Genomic DNA, 18,883 nt, shown 5'->3' on the forward strand with positions numbered 1-18,883 from the left:
TTGCTTTTGAGTATCTGTTATCACAGCTGTCCTGGGCACGCTTTCCAGGCCAGCTTCTAGCTGAGGCCTCCAGCTGGTGGGCTCACAGATGAGCCCAGCAGGTGCTGGTGGGTCAGCAGCATCCTGGTGTTAGGCTGTGTCACTTACTGGCTTCTGAAAAAATGTCTTTGTGATAGTTGAAGGCTGAGTCTGTGACTAAGGAGATGAAGAGACCCACTGCTGAAAGCTGAAAGTTCAGCAAGAAAGCTGAAAGCAGAAAGTGACAGATTGTGGGCCCTTTATTTAGGGTTAGTCACATCATTCTGGCAGGTGTCCAGGTGAATGCAGCATGTGTGCAGACAGGAAACTACCACCCTAATCCATGTATTGAACAAAGGTATTTTTCAGGCATAAACTTTTCTAATCCAGTTTGTGGGCATGGCCACTGAGCAAAGCCTGGAAGAGAGGAGGGAACTTGCCCTGTGCTCCAGCCAGCTGAGTTGCTGCAACACACCTATCCCAAGGGTCTCCCTGGTCTCTCAGCTGAGGCTCAGGGTTAAAGCACCTGTGCCTCTAAATACTTACTAATTGATTACTTGTCAGGATGGTTAAATACACAAATATCACCTGAGGAAATAAGTCTGCCTTCTGGAGCTGTTTCAAATGCTCTTCAAATGGAATCTTGTACTAGAAAAATAAAAAAAGGAGCAGATGACTGGAATCTTAGTTGGGATGAATCTTGTAGGTTTCACATTTGAGAAGAGGAAAGGAATAACTTAAAAAAAAAAAATTAAAGGTTAAAATCAGATCAGCTTGAGTTATTTCAGAAGGAGGAATTGTTTTTTGGGAGGGAGAAAAAAAATAAAGATGTGGGAGTCAAAAAATAAAAATTATTCATTTGCCATTAATCAAGTGTGAGTAAATCATTAGTGTTTAGTTCCACAAGGGATCTGCCTCAGGTGGCATTGTGTAGGTGAGCAAGATGTCCTCTGCCATCAGGAGACACAACCTCTGGTCAGTTCACCTGCTACAGGGCAGTGTGTCCCAGGGGCCTTGGAGGGGAGGACAGGACACCTAGTTCTGCAGCCTGGCTGGTGCACTCAGCTCCCTGTTAGGCAGTGCTGTGTTTTGGTGGTGTGTCATGTTTGGTCCAGTCTCTGCTTTGGGTCACAGACTGTTGGGTTTCTGCATGGTTTTTAATTTCTTTTTTTTCTCCCCAGGCGTCTCGGTGCTGAGCTGGGGAAATCTGTGGTGTACCAGGAAACCAATGGAGGTGAGAGAAATCTTTACTGTTTGCAACTGGTTTAAGGTGATCTTAGAAATACTGAGGAACTCTATTGGCCAAACCTGTCTGCTAAGTGCAGTGATGAAGCTGTGATGTTACTGCTGCTCCTGGCAGTGCTAAACCTCCCTGCCTGGCCTTGGACAAGGCAATTAAATGTGTCCATTGTTTTTCTCTCTTACCTGGTTTGCCCATCAGCTGAGCCCTACCTGGGGTGTTGGCTGCTATGAAATCTCACACACTCTTGTGCTTAGCAGAACATTTTCCAGGTTTAAAAGTAAGGGTCTGATTTCTAAGTGTCTGCCTGACAAACTTTTAAATTATCCCCTTTCTTCCAGCCCTCCTGTGCCACACGCAGTTTGCAGCTGCTCCAGCAAGGACCTGTCCTCTTGTTTTAAAGAGTACAAATTTAGGGCTGTGCTGGGGAGGGTGCCTCAGACTTGCTTTCATCTCTTTAAATGTAGCAAGTGTCTGTATTCAGATGCTGGGCTGAAACATGAGGATTATTGGCTAACAGTTCAGTGGCTAAGAGTAATGTACTCATCCAAGATCTTGTTTGCAAGAGAGACTAGAACCTGAGAGAACAGGTGAGAGGAGGGGTTGGCAACAGCCCTGGCTTGGTGTGGGGGCTTCTGGTGGTGCTGCTGCTCTTCTAGGCAGAGCAGACCCCATGCCATGTGTGAGCTGTGTGGGGATGTTGGCTGGGCTGCTCATTCCTACCAGGGAGGGTTTGTTGCCCTTTGGGGCCAGCTTGAAATCAGGTCGTTTGCTACAAGGGCTCAGGTTGTTCCTCATCAGTGCACAGCAAATCAGGCTGATTTCAGCAGAGTCCCTTAAGATGCCTGTGCCCAAGCAATTAGGCTTTGAATTCAGTAGCTGGGAAGGTATTTCCTTTTGCTTAGACCTGCCCTCCAGTTCTTGGCTGTGTGAGAAATGAGTGATTGGGACAATTACTTCAGGAAACCTGGTGTCCTTGTTTTGGCTTTGCAGAGCTGCTTCAGGGCCTGGGTTTTGAATTTGGGTCTGAGACTTAGGAACTGTGTTCAGCAGATACCTGGGTTTCCAGCTCAGGGTCAGTGTTGAAATGTCTTGACCTTGATAGTGAAGCTGGGGTATTCTGTGCTGCTGGTGTTGCCTTGGGCTCTCCAGCCTGCATGGAGCTGACCCCATGGTAAGCAGCAGAAAGGAGTTACCCTCTTGGTAAGTACCAAAGGTTGTTCTGCCTTGGGTGGTTCATTGTTCACTAATGAATGTGGTATTGACAGCTTTCAGCACTCAGCTCTGAGAAGTGAAAAAGATCTCTCATTGAGAGTTATATAATTGCTTTCTACGTGTAAGAGAACAGCTATTCAGCCTGTTTTGCATTGTACATACAACTAACTCACTGGTATGTCATGTCAGCTCTTTACTTCCCAGCACCAGCCTCAGGAAAATCCACTTGGCTCATCTGTGTGTGTGTGTAGTGGGTGTATGTGCATGAAGGGCAAAGGGGCAAGTCCTCATCTGCCCTGACCAGTGGGCAAAGTTGCTGCTAAAACATGGTGTGTTGTCACTGTAAATGTGATGCTTGAAAACAAAGCTGACTGTGTTTTCAATCCTCTTCAGAAACAAGAGTTGAAATCAAGGAATCAGTGCGGGGACAGGATATCTTCATTATACAGACAATCCCCAGGTAAGGGATGTGTGGCTCAGTTTTACAGCTGTGATATGCTTTGCATTTCTGGTTCAGGAGATTACTAGGTTTGCTCACTGTTAGCCAGTGTGATAACCAGTCTCTTCTCAGTGTTGTCATTGCTTTGACTTACATTTAAGAACACCACGTGGTGCTAAGTTATTAAAATTCCCTGAGGATCCCTAGTGCCACAGCAAACTGAGAAGCTTCCCATCAAATAGCTTGAGCCTGTCACTTGAGGCAAGAACAAGTATGACTGATGACTTCAGGTGAAACATCCCTGGTCTGTGTGTTGCTGTCTTTGTAGGCTCAGTTTCTTGGTAATTTCTGACCGGCATTTCCATTTCAGGATGTGTAGTTTCCTCTGCCTCCCAGTGACCAAGTAGCACAGCTGGATTACAGCTGGATTACTCTTCTCCTTTTCCTCTGGTGCTGTGAAGCAGCTCAGGTCAAGGCCCATAGCTTCTCTCCTCTACTCTTACAGTTCTTATTAATGTTGGGTCTTGTCAGATCCTGTCTGGTTGTTATTTTGAGCTGTTCTAGCCTTGGAATAAGAGGAAGGAGGAGTGCTGTGAGTAACCAGGGAGCTAGAAAGCCAGCTGGTAATCCCAGGAACCTTGCTGCTTGCTGGCTGAGGAAGAGTGTAGTGGGGCCACACTAGGATGGTGAGAGGGGAGCCTACATACAAATGGTAACTCCAAAGTGACCAACTATGAGTAGGGGAGATGCTGTTTTCAGGGATGAGGTATTGATAGGATGCCTTTTGCACAATTAGCAGGATAAGGATATTCTTGCTCTGATTGTTTTGGTTTTTTTCCAGTTACCAAATGCTGCTCAGATTTTGTAGATCACAAGAACTAATAAGCCCCAGAGTTAAAGCAGGTAGCAGAATACCCTGGAAACAACAGAGTTTTTCCTTGCTTCCCAAATAAATAGAGCCCAGTGAGAATTGAAGTTCATTTCCTCTTTGGTAATGCTTGGTCTGTTGTTAAAATAAATCAATAGGACTTCAAGATCAGCTTGCTCAGTTCTGGAGTTGCTTTTGCAGGTTGAGGCATTTTCCTAGAGCTCAACTCTCTCCAGAGAGATTCTCCAAGTGTTTCCTCCCTCAGAGAGCAACTAAATCTCCACAAGATGAAAATCAGGTGATGCAGTATTGTGTGTCAGATGAATAGTGTCATTCTCCTGTCCCTCAGGAGAGAGTTCCCTGAAATAACTTGTAACTGAGAGCTGTGGAAACATGAAACAGATAAGGTGTTCAGAGAGAGATAACTTGGAGTATTAGGAACAGCAGCAGTTTTGGGAGGGGAAAACTGTCCCTGCTTTAACTTGCTGATCCCCTTGTTTTTCCATAAACTGAATTAAATGTTGTGAGCCAAGATGTGGGACCTTTTTAGCCAAAATGTTCAAGGCTTTCCAGGTGAGGAACCACTGTTGTGCAGCCAGGTCATCTTGAGATGCAGCTGTGCCTTGCTGCATTGCTGGAGAGGACAGGTTCAAGGGCATCTCAGTTTTACAGTGGGTTTCAGGGAGCTTTTCAGGAGAGGCAAAAGAATTGTGTTGGGTAATCTAGGAATATGACTAATGCATACAGCAGTGGTTTGAAAAGCAGGCAAAAACATTAGGGTTTAGCAGGAAAGGAGTAGAGGGGGAAACAACCATGTTATGCTGCAGTGTGAGTTCACAGCCTGCATCTTAAATGCACAGAGAACAGAAAGACCTGAATATCTTGATTTAAGCTCCCTGTTCAAAAAGCATATAGCAGAGCTAAGAGTTTACAAAGACATGTATTGTCCAGGACTGTGTGAGCTGGCATTTGTCTGAGGGAAAACCAGGTAGCTTGTGTAGAAAAATGGGAGTTGATGGGTTACTGAAGGCAAAAGAAATCTCTGAGTTTTGAGTGTTAGTTGTTGCAACATCGACTGGCAGCTTCACAAGAGCCATTTGCACTGCCCTGAGAACAGGGATCTGCTGGGATGGTTCAGGCAGGGATGGGGAGCAGCAAGGGAGGCTCCAGGCTGCTGAGAGGGGTGGTAAGTAGGGCGTGTGGGACAGCTGAGCTGGCTCCAAGTGTCCTGGGAACGCGCTGCCGGTCCCTGTGTGCGGTCTTGGCTCAGGCCCCCCAGCCCATGCTCCAGGATCTGTCAGCACAGCTCCAAGGCAGGAGGTGAGGAGGGCAGTAAGGAGGGGGGTGCTCTGGGTACCCAGTTTGGAGATGCTGTGGCTGGGGTTCCACCACAGACTTTTACTTCCCCTAATTAGTCAGTGCCCCTTGCAGAGGAGCAGACCCACAAAGCATGCAGGGGGGTGGTCCTCACCACAGCAAGACCCTCAGGCTCCCCCCCTGTACCTTGCTGAAGGAACAGACACATCCACACCCACCTAGTGTCTGTGCTTGCTGGTCTGCAGGAGCTTCCTGGAGTCCATTATGGACTCCTGCTGGAATATGGAGAGAGTTGCTCCTCCTTGAGCAATTTCTCCATTGACATGGCTACCAGTGTCCCACAGCAACACTGGGACTGCTGGTGCCTTTTGAAATCAGTGATAACCCTTCTCCTAGGAGTAGTTTAATTCTCTATCTGCTTTCCATGTGAATATATATCTCTTTCTAAGAGTCATTTGGGTAGCATCTTTTTCCTCCTCTTGTGGCCCCACTGGCACAGCTGAAACACCGAAGGGAAGAAACAGTTCTTTGTTTGCTCGTTGTCCTACGTGGCAGGGGGCTGTGTTTTATATAATTGTTGGCTGGGTGCTTCAGAGCTAACAAAGCTTTCTTGTGTGTAAATGACATTGTGTGCGAGGGCTGGTGGGGCCAGCAGGAGAGCAGAGACCTGGAGCACTCGCAAATGAAGGGGCACAAAAGGGAGGTTAATTTCTGAAGGCAGGGGAGTGATGGAGAAACAGTTAGAGGTTTGTCACGGATCACACACGATCAGAGGCTCGAGAGATGGTATCTCTGAGCTCCTGGGGAAGCTGTCCCCAGTGGTCAGGAGGAAAATGGGTCCTTGAGCAATGTTTGGGTAGTGTCCAGAAAGCTCCTCAGAGGTTTCAGTTACTCTGTGCTGTTTATTCCTCTGCTGCATCCAGGATAGCCCAGTCAGCCCCTGCCTTGTCACCTTCACAGCTGAGCCCCAGCATTGTCCTCCTGGGGACCAGTCTGGGGAAGTGTCATTTGAGGCTACCCCTCCTGAGAACCCCCAAGCAAGGGTGTCTGTGTCCTAGCAGGATTGCCTGTCCCCTCTCTCTTCTCTGAACTCCACATTCCTCAGTTCTCAAATGGTCTTGAGACAGTTTGTGATGATGCAGCCTGTGTCACTTTTGATATTGGTTTTCAGGAGCTAAAGGAGCTTGGCTTGCTCACCTCCACCAAAACAACAGCCTGGACCCTGTACTGCTCTAGAAAGCAGCCTTTCTTAAGGCAGGAAAAATAACCTGCTTTACATTCTTAAGAATAAAAATACCCCAATAAATTCAGTGTGGATGAAGTTATGGTGGCTGCATGTGTGGTGCTTCTCTAAGACACTATTTTATTTCAAAATACACTGTGTGAAGTGGTATTTGCTACAACATTAATGAAAAAAAAAAAAAGCCTTGTTGTTGTTGTTGTGGCCATGGGAGCAGATCACACACCTCGTGTTGGAATATAAAATCAAATTTTGGTCCACAGCTCTTGAGTGCTGGAGTTGCTGCTGTGCATATCACACTGGATTGGAATGTGCTGTGCCATGATGGAAGGAGCTTTGTGATTTCAGTCCAGATCTTGCACAGATTACCAGGAGCTGTAGCACTGTGTGTCTGGAAGCTTGAGGAGGATGAGTATGAAAGGAAAAAGGATTGCACTAGAGAAGCACCTGCTAATATTTGGAATGATTTTTCAAATCTCCTAGAGATGTAAATACTGCTGTGATGGAGCTGCTCATAATGGCATATGCCCTGAAGACATCCTGTGCCAGGAACATCATTGGGGTCATCCCTTACTTCCCCTACAGCAAACAGAGCAAAATGAGGAAGAGAGGCTCTATAGTCTGCAAGCTATTGGCTTCCATGCTGGCCAAGGCAGGTGAGTGTCCCAGGGAGCAGCACAGCAGTTTTGGGTGCTGCAGGGCATCCCAGAGGGTGTCTGTCCTTCCCTTCTTCTCACTTTGGGGGAGGAATTTAATTTTTTTCAGCTTAGTTTTGTTTCTTGGTAGCTGGCACCTGGGGAAGTGGCCTAGAAGTGTCATGTTGAAGTAGAGGGTCAGCCCAGTGCTGCCTCATCACGTGCCTGCTTCTTAGAATGTCTTTGGAACTTTTCACATCACCCTGTTTGTGCTTATTTTATCACATGATATCATAGTCTGAATAACAGCTCAAATAGTCTGAAAAATGGAAGATGTTTGAGGAACTCTGTGGAATGTCTCAAGGAAGTATTATATTTTTTTTTTCATAGGTTTAACACACATTATTACTATGGACCTTCATCAAAAGGAAATTCAAGGTTTCTTCAGCTTCCCAGTAGACAACCTGAGAGCATCCCCTTTCTTGCTGCAGTATATACAGGAAGAAGTGAGGTTACTCTAGTTCTGTAAATACAAACTTGTCTTAACCAGTCTGTGAGGCTGCATTGTTGGGCCTCTGCTGATGCAGAGGTGGTGTTGTCAGGCCAAGTGGATCATCCTGTTCCTGAATTCTTAGGGGGTACCTATTGCATGATTCTTAGGAGAGTGGGAAGGTGTTGCAGTGTTGACCATAAGCAGAAGCTGAACTTGCTCTTTGCAAAGTTAGTGCCATTTGAGAGATGCTGTTTAAGCTCCTGCCTGTAATCACCTTTTAAATCCTGTTCAACTGTCTCCTCTCACTCCTGGTCCTGCAGTGGATATTTGGCTGCTCTGAATTATTGATAGACTTTGTCTTGGCCTGAGCACAGGAATGCTGAATGCAGTAGCTGGGGGCAGGGCATGGAAGTTTTATTTTCCATGTGGTGATTTATACCCACACTGTGAGAGCAAGACCTCCCCACACGGGGAGAGCAGGCCCTGGGTTTTGACCTGTGCCTGTGGACAGAAGCAGCTGCAGCCAGGCCATGCAGGGCAGGTTGAACTCAGCTCCACAGGCCTGGGCACAGCCTGTGGGCACCAGCAGGGAAGGAGGCACAGTCATGTGCAGAGTAGGACCTGCAGTAGTGCCTCTGCTAAACTTAGAGAATCACAGGATGGTGAAGGTTGGAAGTGACCTCAAAAAATCATCAGGTTCCAACCCCCCTGCTATAAGCAGGGACACCTCCCACCAGCCCAGGCTGCACAAGCCTCATCCAACCTGGCCTTGAACACCTCCAGGGAGGGGGCAGCCACAGCATCCCTGGGCAACCTGTTCCAGCATCTTACTACCCTCATGGTGAAGAGTTTCTTCCTAATGTCTAACCTACATCTCCCCTCTTCCAGTTTCTAACCATTACCCCTTGTCCTGTCACTGCCCTCTCTGGTGAAAACTTCTATATGTTGCATTTGGGGCAGAACACACCAATATTGGCATTGAAAACAAGTGCAGTTCTTTCTAGTTTCTTGCCACAGAATGAAGATTTGGGTCTGGGGAAGGAGAGTGGGCATTGTTATTCAGCCATGTATTAAATCATTTACTTGCCAGCAAGAAGATCTTTACTGAAATAATTTTTTCTCACATCCAGATTCCAGATTACAGAAATGCAATTATTGTAGCCAAGTCTCCAGATGCAGCTAAAAGGTAAATACATTCTTTACTAGCTGGTTAAAAATAACTTGGAAAAGGTCTGGGCTGATGGGAAATGCACCAGGAAAAATCTGGGAGGGTTGCAAATGGATTCAGCAGTCTGGTCTATATGTCCTTTGTGGCTGGAAAGTGGTTAGGTGGCTCTAGTGGTGCAGATGGGCAGCTGGATTTTGCAGTTCCAACCCTGTGGGAGTAAACTCTGGAGGTCTCTGCTGCTACAGAGCTAGGTGGTTCACCTGGGGCTTGGACCAGACTTGCTGCATGAGTTTCAGCAGTGCCTGAGCACTTCAGCAAACATCTGGCATCTGGAGGAATAGCAGGAGTTGGAATATTGAGGAGGAGTCAAAAAGTCTCTTTCAGTGAAGTTTCTTCCTGGGGAGCAGCCGCAGAGGTTGCAGGCTTTGCTTGTTGGGTCTGGGAGAGGCCTGCTGCTCTGGGCTGGGAAGCTGCACCATCCCAACATCTTCCTGACATGCTGGTGTTGTCCTGCAGGGCTCAGTCTTACGCTGAGAGGCTGAGGCTGGGGCTGGCAGTGATCCATGGAGAGGCTCAGTGCACAGAGCAGGACATGGACGATGGACGCCACTCCCCTCCGATGGTCAAAAATGCAACTGTGCATCCTGGCCTGGAGCTGCCATGTAAGATGATGCTTCTCTGCTTATCTTTGGGTAAAAGAAGGAAAGTTTGGTGGGAAATAGCTGTTGGTTTAGCTGGGTAGGTGTAACCAGCCTGTTGACAGTTAGACCAGAGGAGTTTTTCTCATGGAAAGGCTGATACCGATGACTTGTAGCAGAAGGGTCCTGGGGAAGGTTTTTGTTTAACTCTTTCTGGCCATGCAGAATATCAGGGTAGCTCCTCTTGGCTGTGTCCATTCAACACAGTTGGACTGATAATCCTCTTAACAAAAGTGGTACTTTTAGAGTGGTCAGCAGGAAAAACTCATTGAAACAGAAAAGGAGCAAAAGTGTAGCTAACGTGGGAGCAGCCACTGAGACAGACTGTTGTCCCCAGCCTGGAGGGGAGGGTTGGCCTTTGTCTTCCCCTTCTGCTGTAGCCATTGTCACAGCTGGAAATGTTCTTCATTTTGGCAGCCAGGTGTGTTTTGACAAGGTTTTGAGATTTGTGTGACTAGGGTGAATAGGTTCCCCAAGAGCTTTGCTGAGCTGCTTTGCCTGCTCTTGCCATCAATTGTAAAGCACAGAGCAAAGAGAAAAAAGGAGGAAACTTGAATTTGGGGAAATGCCATCCTCTTAGGATTGCTTGTATTCCTGCAACAGCAGCAGTTAAGCAACAAGAGTAGAATCAAAATCCAGGTCCCCTTGGGGAGGATTTTAGCTTTCTAGGTGGATGGTGGTGGGACACAAACACTGGGAGTGCAGTGAGTGTGGCTGAGAACTGACCGTGGGAAAGGATGCAGGGTGCTGTGTGTGATAAGGAACTATCCATCATCCAACCCAGCTTAATTACACTGGCAGTGGCTAGGGTGACTGATAAGAGTCTCCTCTTGTCTTTTGAAGTTCAGGGAGAACATCCAACCAGTTTGTGGGCAAGCAGGACTGCAGGCATTTTACATTACCCCAGTCATTGCTCACCATAATACAATCAGTTAAACAATGCTTGTGTTGCTGGTGAAACTCCTCTTGGGCCTTCAGGGGCAGGTGGGGTTTGACAGTGAAGTTTGGGACTCCATCCTAGTTGTCCCCTTCTGATGAGGGGATTTTTTCCATGTGCATCCAACTCAACAGGAATTTGCATGGTTACTCTTGGTCTTTTCCTCCCCCTCCTACTCTGAAGAGGATACTGTCCTCCAAAACACCACCAGTTGACATTTGTCTGCTACCAGGGCATTGATGTGATTTTTGTTTGTGTGGTTTTGACTGTGACAAAAACACATGGACTGTGTTGTTATTTCCAGCAGTGTCACTTGAAGGAGAAGCTCAACTGTGGGAGCTTGTGCTGCTGGAGAGCCCCATAAATGGTAGCCCATACAGAAATGTGCCCTTGTCCACTTTAGTTATGATCCCAGTGGAAAAATGTTTTCAGTCTCCAGCTATCCAAACATGAACTAATTTGCTGTGTATCACCACTTTCTTATTTTATCTCCTGCAGAAACTCACTGCCTGCCTAATGACCTTACATTCCTGCCTCAGGCACAAATGTAAAACAAGCTGGGACTTGGTAGCTGTGTGTCAGGGGCAAGAGGTGGGGTGGGTTATAGGGTGAGCTTGTCCAGAACTCTTGAGTAGAAAGTTGCTTTTTCTTTCCAGTTTTTCTTTCTAGTTTCTTTTCTCTTAATAGATACCTGGTTTTGATTGAATTTTGAGTGAATTGGGCTCTATTACTGAAGGTGCAGAATACCAAGGTGATGTCTAGCTAAAAGCAATCTATAAGTTTCTAGTGTGTCCTGGTGGTGTTGCAGCTTCTGCCATGGGTCCATTCTCTGCCAGAGGTGAAAATCCAGCTAGAGTTAGGGATGGCAATGCTGTGAGTCTGTACTTACCTTCTCTGCTGCACCTCCTTTCTTGTCCCGTTCAGTCACGTGACAAATGTCTTCCCACCTCAAGAGGCCCATCAAACATCTCCATCAGCTCTTCCCACCTCTTGAACCATCCCCAGCAATCCTGGTGGGGTCAGGTCTGATGGCAGAATGAAGCAGGGTGCAACTGTGTCCCTGGATTGTTTATGAGAGGAAGGACATGGGCTGCTTGCCCAGAGCTCTGTGCTTCCTTACACCAAAACTGGCCAGAAAAACTTCTGATTGTCCAAACAGGTCTCCAGGTCTGGATACCACAGATGTGTATCTGGGCAGTTGGGGTACTTCTAGGGGGCTGAGCATCTTCCTCTGGGCTCCAGCCAGATCAGTGTGGATCCAATCCTCCCTTTCCAGACTCTGCAGGCTGGGGCTCCCCAGCAGTGGCACTGCAGCCAGAAGAGATGTGAAACCTGTGGCTGGGACCAACCCCAGAGCCCTGCAGCAGTGACTTATACTTTGTCTTTTTTTTTATGGGCTTCCTAGTGGATGGGCTGGGCCCCTGCATCCTGGCATGCACCTTTTCTCCCTATTCTAGTCGAGATCAGGCACCTTTAGCTAACAAGTGTGAAGCAGCTTGATGGCTTGTTTATTGTCCTGAGAGTGCAGCCTGATGTGATGCTCTGGTTTGGTGGCATGTGGAACTGTAACAGAAAAATGCCAAAGGTGCTTCCAGTTGCACTTCTTCAAGTGCTGTACCAAAGTGACAGGTCACTCAAAACCCTGTCTCAAAACCCTCTGAGACAGGATGTCAGTCCCAGGTTGTTCTCTTTGATCCTGAGCTCTTTGTGTCTCAGAGCTTGGGGCTGAGCTTTAACAAATGCTTTTGGACTCTTTGCTCCTCCTCAAGAAGGGAGCAAAGCACCATCTGTTAGATCATTTCAGTACTTCATACAGATGGCTAATGGGCTGCTTCAGACCCAGAGCCCAGCAAACTGCCATGAAGGGTTTGGGTGGAAAACTTGGAGTGACCACAACTCGGCTCCTGCTTCTCTACCCCCATCTCTCCTGTGTTTGGCCTGGGGCCCAGGGATGTTATCAATCCTTCCAGGTCCCTCTCTTCACAAATCAGTTTGTTCCTGTTGCCTTTTGCTGTTGTAAATGCAGCATTATTTTCCTTGGTAATTAATTGCTTTAATGCACACAATCAGCTTCACACAGAATTTGTTTTAGCAATTCTTAACCCGTTTTTCACCACTTAATTAAAGCAACAGGTTTGTACACCTGGGAATGCTGTTTCTTTAGACCAGTGATCATCTCACCTCATCATCACACGTGGGACTTTGGTGTAAAATTACATCAGAGTGAAGGTGCAGGTTAGAGCACTTGACTGAGCTTAATTCCTCACCACCCCTCAGTGTTCTTTTATATTCTTGTTTTAGAAAAGCAGTGTTTGTTTTTCTTTTCTATCTTTATTTTTCCCCCAGAAGCTACAGATACCCCAAGCATCTTTCCTTACTCTCCAGAAAAAAAGCACCTCAGCAACTCTTTTAACATAAACAAATACATAATCCAAGGGGTTACACCAGGCCAAAGAACAGCCCTGTCTTACGCCTGTTGCCCTCTTTTTGTCTACATACAAATAGAGGTTTTGTGCTTGGGAGGAAAAATGCTCTTTGTTATTTGAATCATTTCTCAAGTCACCTTCTGGTAGGAGTTCTGACTTGCACATCTTGATATCTCCAGATGTGTTGAAGAAAGAGAAACTGGCCACAATAACCCTTGCACAAGCTCTCACCACGTTGGAGCAACCCGAGTTCTCTTGCAGTTTGATGTGGTTGTGGATAGATCTTTGGCTTGCAATTTTTTTTCTTTTCTTTGCAGAGAAAATTGAACCAGAAAAAGGGAGAACATCTCTTTAGGATCCGGGTAGGTCCACATGTTGCCTACCATACATCAAAAAGCAAACTTGAAATGCAGCACTTAAAAAAACCAGATAAGAGATGTGGAGCACTGCTGATGTTGCTAGTTGCTTCCTTTATGGAACCAGGAGGATACTGGTTTGCTGAAACTTCCTGTGTTTGTCAGTGAAATGGTGCTGAGTCTCAGCTCCCTGAGGTCTGTTCACCATTGCTTAGAAGAGAGTTCCCCCCAAAGCTGGCTGTTGTAAGCAGAAATCCACACTCATCTGTGGATGCACACAAAGGATGGGATGGCAGGCAGATGGGATCCTTTTGGTATTTCACAGCTCCCACCAGGAGTTTTGTTACTGTCCAAACTAGATGATAAACTAATAACTAGTCTAAGCAGGTAGGTAGTGCCTGTAATTGAAATTTACAGTCTGCTTATCTCTTGTGACATTTAATCTTGGTTCATTACAAGTACTTTTCCTTCTCATAAGAACATTTTCCCTCCAGGATTTAGATGTGACTTTGCATTTGATAGGAGACTCAGAAATAACAGTGCAAGGGAGGCTGAGGAATCATTCCTCCAAAATCCAAGGTGACTTTGACTACAAAACCTAGCAAGGAGTAATGGAACTTTGGTCAAAACAGATCTGTTGAGCACCTTTTGTACCATTTGGGTGGGCTTACAGGAGACCAGGGTGTGGGGTGGGTTGTGTATATGAAGCACAGCTCTACACATCAATCTTCAAGGCTGTGGTCCTTAAATGCTTTCATCACCATCCCTCAGTCTGACTCACTCACCCAGCTGTGCTGGCACTCCAAGCATTTCCAGGCACTCCTGAGTTGTGGGGATAGTACTGGATCAGCCTGCTGTGCAGGATGAGGAGTTTCATGTAGGACTTTTGGACCCAGGAGGGCAGAAATCAATGTTCAGACAGGCTTTTTGATGGGCAATGGTTTGTGTTCTCATGCTGCTCAAGTGTTACATTGAAGTATGTTATCTTAAAGGAGGAAAATCTTGCAGTGTGGGGTGTCCAAAATGCCTCAGCACTTGAGGAGCCTTTGTGGCCAGAATCCAGGCAAGACCTCAGCTTATGGAGAGATGGGGTACAAAGTTCCTTTGCAGGACAGTTTTCTGTAGAGTGTAAAATCTTGGGGGTGCAGATGAGCCAGAGAAGTTTTATAAAGTGCTGGATGTTCCTCTTTGCTCTGGTGGGTAGATCAGCCCAGATGATCACCTAATGACACATGCATGCCCACCACTGTGTCCCTCCCATACTGGGGGGACTTTTTACTGTGTTCACTGTCTAAAAACCAGCACCCTCTGGCAGGTGGGAGGTTTGTCTGATGGACACCAAGTCCCTGGCCAGTATCAAAGGCTGTTTGATGTGAGTCTGATGTTACAGCTGGACACTCTCAGTGCATTCGAGTTCATATCCCTGATATTCTTTTGTCCTGCTGCTGGAAGTTGTTCAGGATAAAAAACCTTGTCACACGTGGTTTTGCATGGGCTGTGTCAGTGCACAAGTAGAGGCAGGAGGGAGTGGAACCTTAGGGGTCTTCTCTGTGTGTCAGATAGCACAGCTTATCAATGTATAATTCTGCTTCCAATTGCTGGTTGCACTGAGCTTGAACTGAATTTGAACTGGATTTTTTTCCTGCTCTTTTCATTTAATCCACTTTAAATAAATAAATAAATAAATAAAAATGAGCACATTTGCTCCTGCAAATTTCCTTAAGTTTTCTTTGCCTGAGCAGGTGTTACTAAGGTACTTACACCCTCTGCAAGAGCCTTGTGTGTTTGGTGTTAGGAGAGAAGGCCTGTAGTGCCAGTCTCAGATCCCTCAGATGAATTTAAAGAGTCTAACAGGTGAAAAATTGCATCCTGTGAAGTCTATGTCCTGTGAGAGGTGGTGCTTGGGGAAACCCATTTATTGTTCCCAGTAATGAAATACCCCTTCTTTCAAGTCCTGTTCTGGAGCACAAAGAATGTCACTGTCATTTCCCATGAACTGGGTGCTGCTTTGTAGCTCTCCTTGCACAGGAGTCTGTTAGATGATTGGATTTGCTGAGATCATTTCGAGGTCCCCCCAGAAACTGAAAGTTTGATCCTTATTCAGCAGTGCTGTTAATTTAAGGAGGAAAAGGATGGTTAGAAACCAGTGGTTACCCACTTAGGGGAGTGCCAGGGTAATGTAAAGCACACATCTGTGTCTGAGTAGCAATACAAGATGTAGTTAAGGGCTGGGCCTCTTGTGTGGTGGAGCTGCTGTGGTTTGACTCAAGGCTAATTGAGCTGGACTTCTTTTTGCTTCTTCTTTAGTGATGATGGCCAAGGAGAAACCACCAATAACTGTGGTTGGAGACGTTGGAGGAAGAATTGCCATCATTGTGGTATGAGGGTGATGGAGAGGAGGGGTGAGGGGTGGCTTCCCAGCATCTTCTCTTGAGCTGTTTTATCCCACAGATAGGGATTAGGGATTGGGACTGCTGGGGCAGGGGTGGGAAGGTGATTGTTACCACTGTTTGCTCCACTTCTGCTGGTGGCTTTGGTGATTCCAGCTTTCTGTTGAAAACCCCTTGTACTTCAGTGCTTTCAACACTGAAATCTGCTCCCTTGTAATCTACAAATGCCAGATGTCTCTGTTTCTTGGGACACAAATCCAGGACATGCCGAGAAATCTCCTGAAGTGTTTAAAAAACAAACAAAACTTGCTGAGCTACTTGTGCTGCAGTGTGAGTAATCAACATGCAGCTACTCTCCCCATGAAACCAAAGCCTTGCTTGAAGATAAGCTCTGGCTGTGTGTGTGCATGTGCAGGGACTTGTTTGCAAGCCATAATATTTCTTTTGCACACTAGTGAAAGGGTCTGTAAATCAGGAAAATGGTGTTCACAGATTGAAGCTGGGCACGTAGCTGTCCTTGCACCTCAGCAGCACCTAAAGGATTGGGTTTTGGTTTTTAGGGTGTCTGCATGGCCAAAGCTGCAGAACCTTGCAGGTCCACTCCTGCCCTGCAGGCAGGGTAAACTTCTGGGCTTGATGTTGTTTCTGTTTCTTCTCAGGATGACATCATTGATGATGTGGAAAGCTTTGTGGCTGCTGCAGAGATCCTGAAAGAGCGGGGAGCCTACAAGATTTTTGTGATGGCCACTCATGGGCTCCTGTCAGCAGATGCCCCTCGTCTGATAGAGGAGTCCTCCATTGATGAGGTGAGTCTGCTCTCTGCACTAAGGGCTGGCTCTGGGGGCTGGGCTGCTTGAAGGCACCAAAACCCACCAACTGCTGTTCTTCTCTGCCACAGAGCTCATCTCTGAAATGTCTGGTTTCCTCAGATGTTTTCAGTTAGCTGGTTCCTCCTTGAAGAGCAGTCAGTGTGTGTGATTGATGCTTGTTCAGATCAGAGCTGCTTCCCTGTGTGTGTTTTCTCCCTTGTGCACAGATATTAGTCCTGCCTGAATACTGGGTGCAAGGGTCTGCTTTGTCACTCTACAGACCACCTGCCTGTCCCTCTGCCCCAGCTGAGGAGGGGATGTTGGGTGCATGAAGAGATGTCAGACCTCTCCCTCAGTAACAAACATGTCTGACCCTGTGATCTAAATGGACCTGTCATATGTGGGACTTCTGGCCAGGGTGTGTAGTGAGAGGACAAGGGAGGATGGATTAAGACTGGAAGAGTCTGGATTTAGGTGAGACATTAGGAAGAAATTCTTGAGTGTGAGGGTGGTGAGACACTGGAACAGGTTGCCCGGGGAAGCTGTGGCTGCCCCATCCCTGGCAGTGTTGAAGGGCAGGTTGGATGGGGCTTGGAGCAGCCTGGGCTGCTGGGAGGTGTCCCTGCCCATGCAGGGGGTTGGGACTGGATGATCTTCAAGGTCCCTTCCAATCCAAACCATTCTGTGATTCTCTGATCAGCCTGTGTGGGGGTGACTGTTGCAGACTTCTGGTTATGCCTGTCCCCTCAGCAGATTGACTGTCATGTGGGGGGGATAATTTATTTTGATCTTTTATTTTTTTCCTAACAGAACAGGACTTCCCCCCCAGCTGAGAAGCAGCAGCTACACCCCTCTGCTGCAGTTACCCCGGCCAGCCGTGAGAGCGAGTGTATCAGCAGCACAACTCATGCTCTTTTCTTTCTCACTTTCTAGGTAGTAGTAACCAACACAGTTCCTCACGAGGTCCAGAAGCTGCAGTGCCCCAAGATAAAGACTGTGGATATCAGTTTGATCCTCTCTGAAGCCATCAGACGGATTCACAATGGGGAGTCCATGGCTTATCTGTTCCGCAACATCACCGTGGATGACTAGACCTGGCTCTGCCCCTCTCCTGGCTTCCACAAGAGAAGGAAACATGCATGAAAAGGCAATACCATCAATTATAGGCATAACACAACTCTTTATTCTTGTAGGGGCATGAAGGTTTTCAGGGTCTTGAGCCACAAGATCTAATAGAAAAACAACCAACCAACCTGACCAGCACTTTACAAGTGTATAGAAGAGCCCACTGGCAGTGGGGGAGGATTGGATCTGTAGAGAGATGGAGAAATGAGGTGGTGTTGAATTTGTAAGATTTTTTATTTTTTATTTTTTTTTAGTCTGTTATCTCTTGCCCTGTAGGGGGAGAAAGAAAAGCAAAAAAAAAAGAAGTAGCTGTTGGCTTATGAGAGGGGAACTAGTGCCTGTTGCTGTGTGTGGGCACAGGAGGAGGCAGCCTTTGGGTGTCTGTGACTGGCCTGGCAGGGCTGCTGCTGGCAGAGCTGAGCAGCAGCTCCTTGCCAACCTGGTGGCCTCTCATCTCCTGCACAGCTTAGCAAGGACTTTCACCCAAACTAAGTCAGTGGAACATCCCAGCAGGGCCACTTAGGGCCACCCGTTCACAGGGCTGCCACTGTCCTTGTTGGGGGGGCTGGGAACAAGCTCCTGTGTGCCTCCCAGCAGGGCAAGGGGTTCTAGTTAATGTGTTGGCCTTTTCATTTTGCAAGCCTTGGATCATTATTGTTCTTCAATAGCAAGTAACAGGGGGGTCTAGGTCCTTACTTGAACACTTGTCTGCACTGCAAAACCAGGTGCAATTTCTGGAGTTGCCTGAGGCTGAGGAGTTGTGGCAATCTTGTGGGGAGGGGGAGTTGGAACAATGTCTGCCTCTAATGCAGCTGTGCTCTCCAAAAACACTAACATTGAACCTGCAATAAAAAGCCTAGGATTTTTCAGTTGTGATGCTTCCTGTGAATGCTGCTGGGTTTGTCCCCTGGGGCCGTTGCTGTAACCAGGCTTAGGTGGAGTTTTGAATCATGGAAGGGTTTGGGTTTAAGGGACCCCTTAGGCAGGACCCCTGCTTAGGCAGGGACCCCTAGACCAGGTTTTCAAGCCCCATCCCACCTGGCCTCCAACACTCCCAGGGATGGGGCAGCCACAGTTTCTCTGGGCAACCTGTTCCAGGGTCTCACAGCAAAGAGTTTCTTCCTCATGTCTAACCTTTCTCCCCTTATCCAGTCTTAATCCACTACCCTTGTCTTCGGGGGGAAGGAGGGCTCGCTGAGAGCTCCTGGGCCAGGTGCCGCTGGGCCTGGCCCGGAGGCGACACACGAGGAAGCCCCCGAGGTGCTTTTGTCTCCAGGAGTTCCCAAACTCGGACTTTGCCCCTGGGTGGTGCCCCGGGGGGCGGGGCGTCGCCTAGCAACGGGGACGCTGCGCCGTGCCTGACCAATGGGATGACGAGGAGAGGCGGGTGCTGACCAATGGGAGCAGGAAGGGGGCGGGCTCAGGGGCGGGGCCGGGAGGCTGCGGGTTCGAGCCCCGCGGGGTCCGGGCAGTGGGGAGGAGGGAGAGGAAGGGCTGAGGCTGATCGGC

General features: G+C 47.5%; 1 protein-coding gene across 1 annotated transcript; it reads left to right on the forward strand.

Annotated features, from left to right (window-relative positions):
• Positions 1-1,206: 1,206 nt before the first annotated feature.
• Positions 1,207-17,652, forward strand: PRPSAP1 (phosphoribosyl pyrophosphate synthetase-associated protein 1). The gene is made up of 9 exons (XM_009996564.1): positions 1,207-1,252; positions 2,867-2,933; positions 6,821-6,993; positions 7,363-7,478; positions 8,596-8,651; positions 9,150-9,295; positions 15,358-15,428; positions 16,100-16,246; positions 17,183-17,652. Exons 3-9 carry the CDS (start codon positions 6,840-6,842, stop codon positions 17,339-17,341), a joined length of 849 nt encoding a protein of 282 aa, XP_009994866.1. The 5' UTR covers positions 1,207-1,252; positions 2,867-2,933; positions 6,821-6,839; the 3' UTR covers positions 17,342-17,652.
• Positions 17,653-18,883: the final 1,231 nt, after the last annotated feature.

This window comes from Chaetura pelagica, unplaced genomic scaffold (assembly GCF_000747805.2).
Source record: "Chaetura pelagica isolate M959 unplaced genomic scaffold, ChaPel_1.0 scaffold704, whole genome shotgun sequence".
Classification (NCBI taxonomy): Eukaryota; Metazoa; Chordata; class Aves; order Apodiformes; family Apodidae; genus Chaetura; species Chaetura pelagica.